Source organism: Corvus brachyrhynchos, unplaced genomic scaffold (assembly GCF_000691975.1).
Source record: "Corvus brachyrhynchos isolate BGI_N302 unplaced genomic scaffold, ASM69197v1 scaffold166, whole genome shotgun sequence".
NCBI classification, from domain to species: Eukaryota; Metazoa; Chordata; class Aves; order Passeriformes; family Corvidae; genus Corvus; species Corvus brachyrhynchos.
The window spans coordinates 228,841-229,914 of NW_008239671.1; the positions used below are offsets into that span (position 1 = coordinate 228,841).

The 1,074-nt window shown below is 68.3% G+C and overlaps 1 protein-coding gene across 1 annotated transcript in view; it reads right to left on the reverse strand.

Annotated features, from left to right (window-relative positions):
• The window catches only part of LOC108448656 (rho-related BTB domain-containing protein 2-like), a gene marked incomplete at its 3' end in the record, with an annotated part of 2,667 nt that extends 1,728 nt beyond the window's left edge, over positions 1-939 (reverse strand). The window contains exons 1-2 of the mRNA XM_017742386.1: positions 542-939; positions 3-114 (exon numbers count right to left, since the gene is read on the reverse strand). Of these exons, the coding sequence (XP_017597875.1) occupies positions 3-114; positions 542-924 (495 nt within the window). The remainder of the gene's footprint in view (positions 1-2; positions 115-541) is intronic.
• Between the last annotated feature and the right edge of the window lie 135 nt (positions 940-1,074).

Here is a 1,074-nt window from a genome sequence, read left to right on the forward strand (position 1 = left end):
ACGTCCTTGACCCCGAACTGGGCCACCACGCTGGTCTCGTAGTACGGCACCCCCAGCTCCTGGGCCACCTCGTGCCCCCGCTCCGGCGGCAGGATGTCCGAGGGTTTGATGGGCCTGAGGGGGCATGGACAGGGTGGGGAGCTGGGGAGGGGCTGAGGAGGGTGTCCAGGGCAGCCCCTCCTGATTCCAAGGATGCTGGGAGGTCTCATCCCCATCCCAGGGGGTGCTGGGAGAGTGGCCCCTCCTTATTGTGGGGGTGCCAGGGGGGCCTGGAGGGGAGACCCCAACCCAGGAGTACTGAGAGGGGCAGAGGCTTTACCCCACAAGTGCTGTCAGAGGACCCTGACCCATGAGGGGCCCCCATCCTGCGGCGTCACGGGGGCTGGGATGACACACCCTAACCGGGTGTGGCAAAACTGGGGGTCCCCAGAGCAGCAGAGGGAGGGGTCCCCATTCTCATGGGACTGGGGTGGTCCTGGTGATGACACATTGGGGTGTCTCTGTCGCCGTGGGGCTGGGAGGTGACACTTTGGGGGCTCACTTGGCCAGCGGCCGGCGCGCGCGGTTGACGGCGTCCAGGTCGGCGTAGCGCAGGTCCAGCTGGCAGCCCACCAGCACGATGGGGGTGCGGGGGCAGAAGTGTTTGATCTCCGGGTACCACATGGTCTTCACGTGCCGCAGCGAGTTGGGGTTTGCCAGCGAGAAGCAGAGCACCACCACGTCCGACCTGGGGGGAGCAGCAGGAGCGGGAGGGCAGCGCTGCCCCGGTGCCGCCCCGCTGTCACCCCGTGTCCCCAAACACGCCCTGCTCAGGTGGCACCCGGGTCCCAGCTCGGTCCCAGGATGCCTGTCACTACCTCCCACGACACCCTGAGAGCCCCCAGACCCCCAGGAGCCCCACAACTCCCGGAGTCCCACGGTCATGGGAGCACCAGAGACCCCCCGGGAGCTTCACAAGCACCTGGAAGCCCCCTGACTATGGGAGCCCCATGGACTCCCAGGAGCCCCCAGACCCCCAAGATGCCCATGGCCAGGGTGACCCATGGACCCACGGCGGGGTCGGGGGGGGGGGGG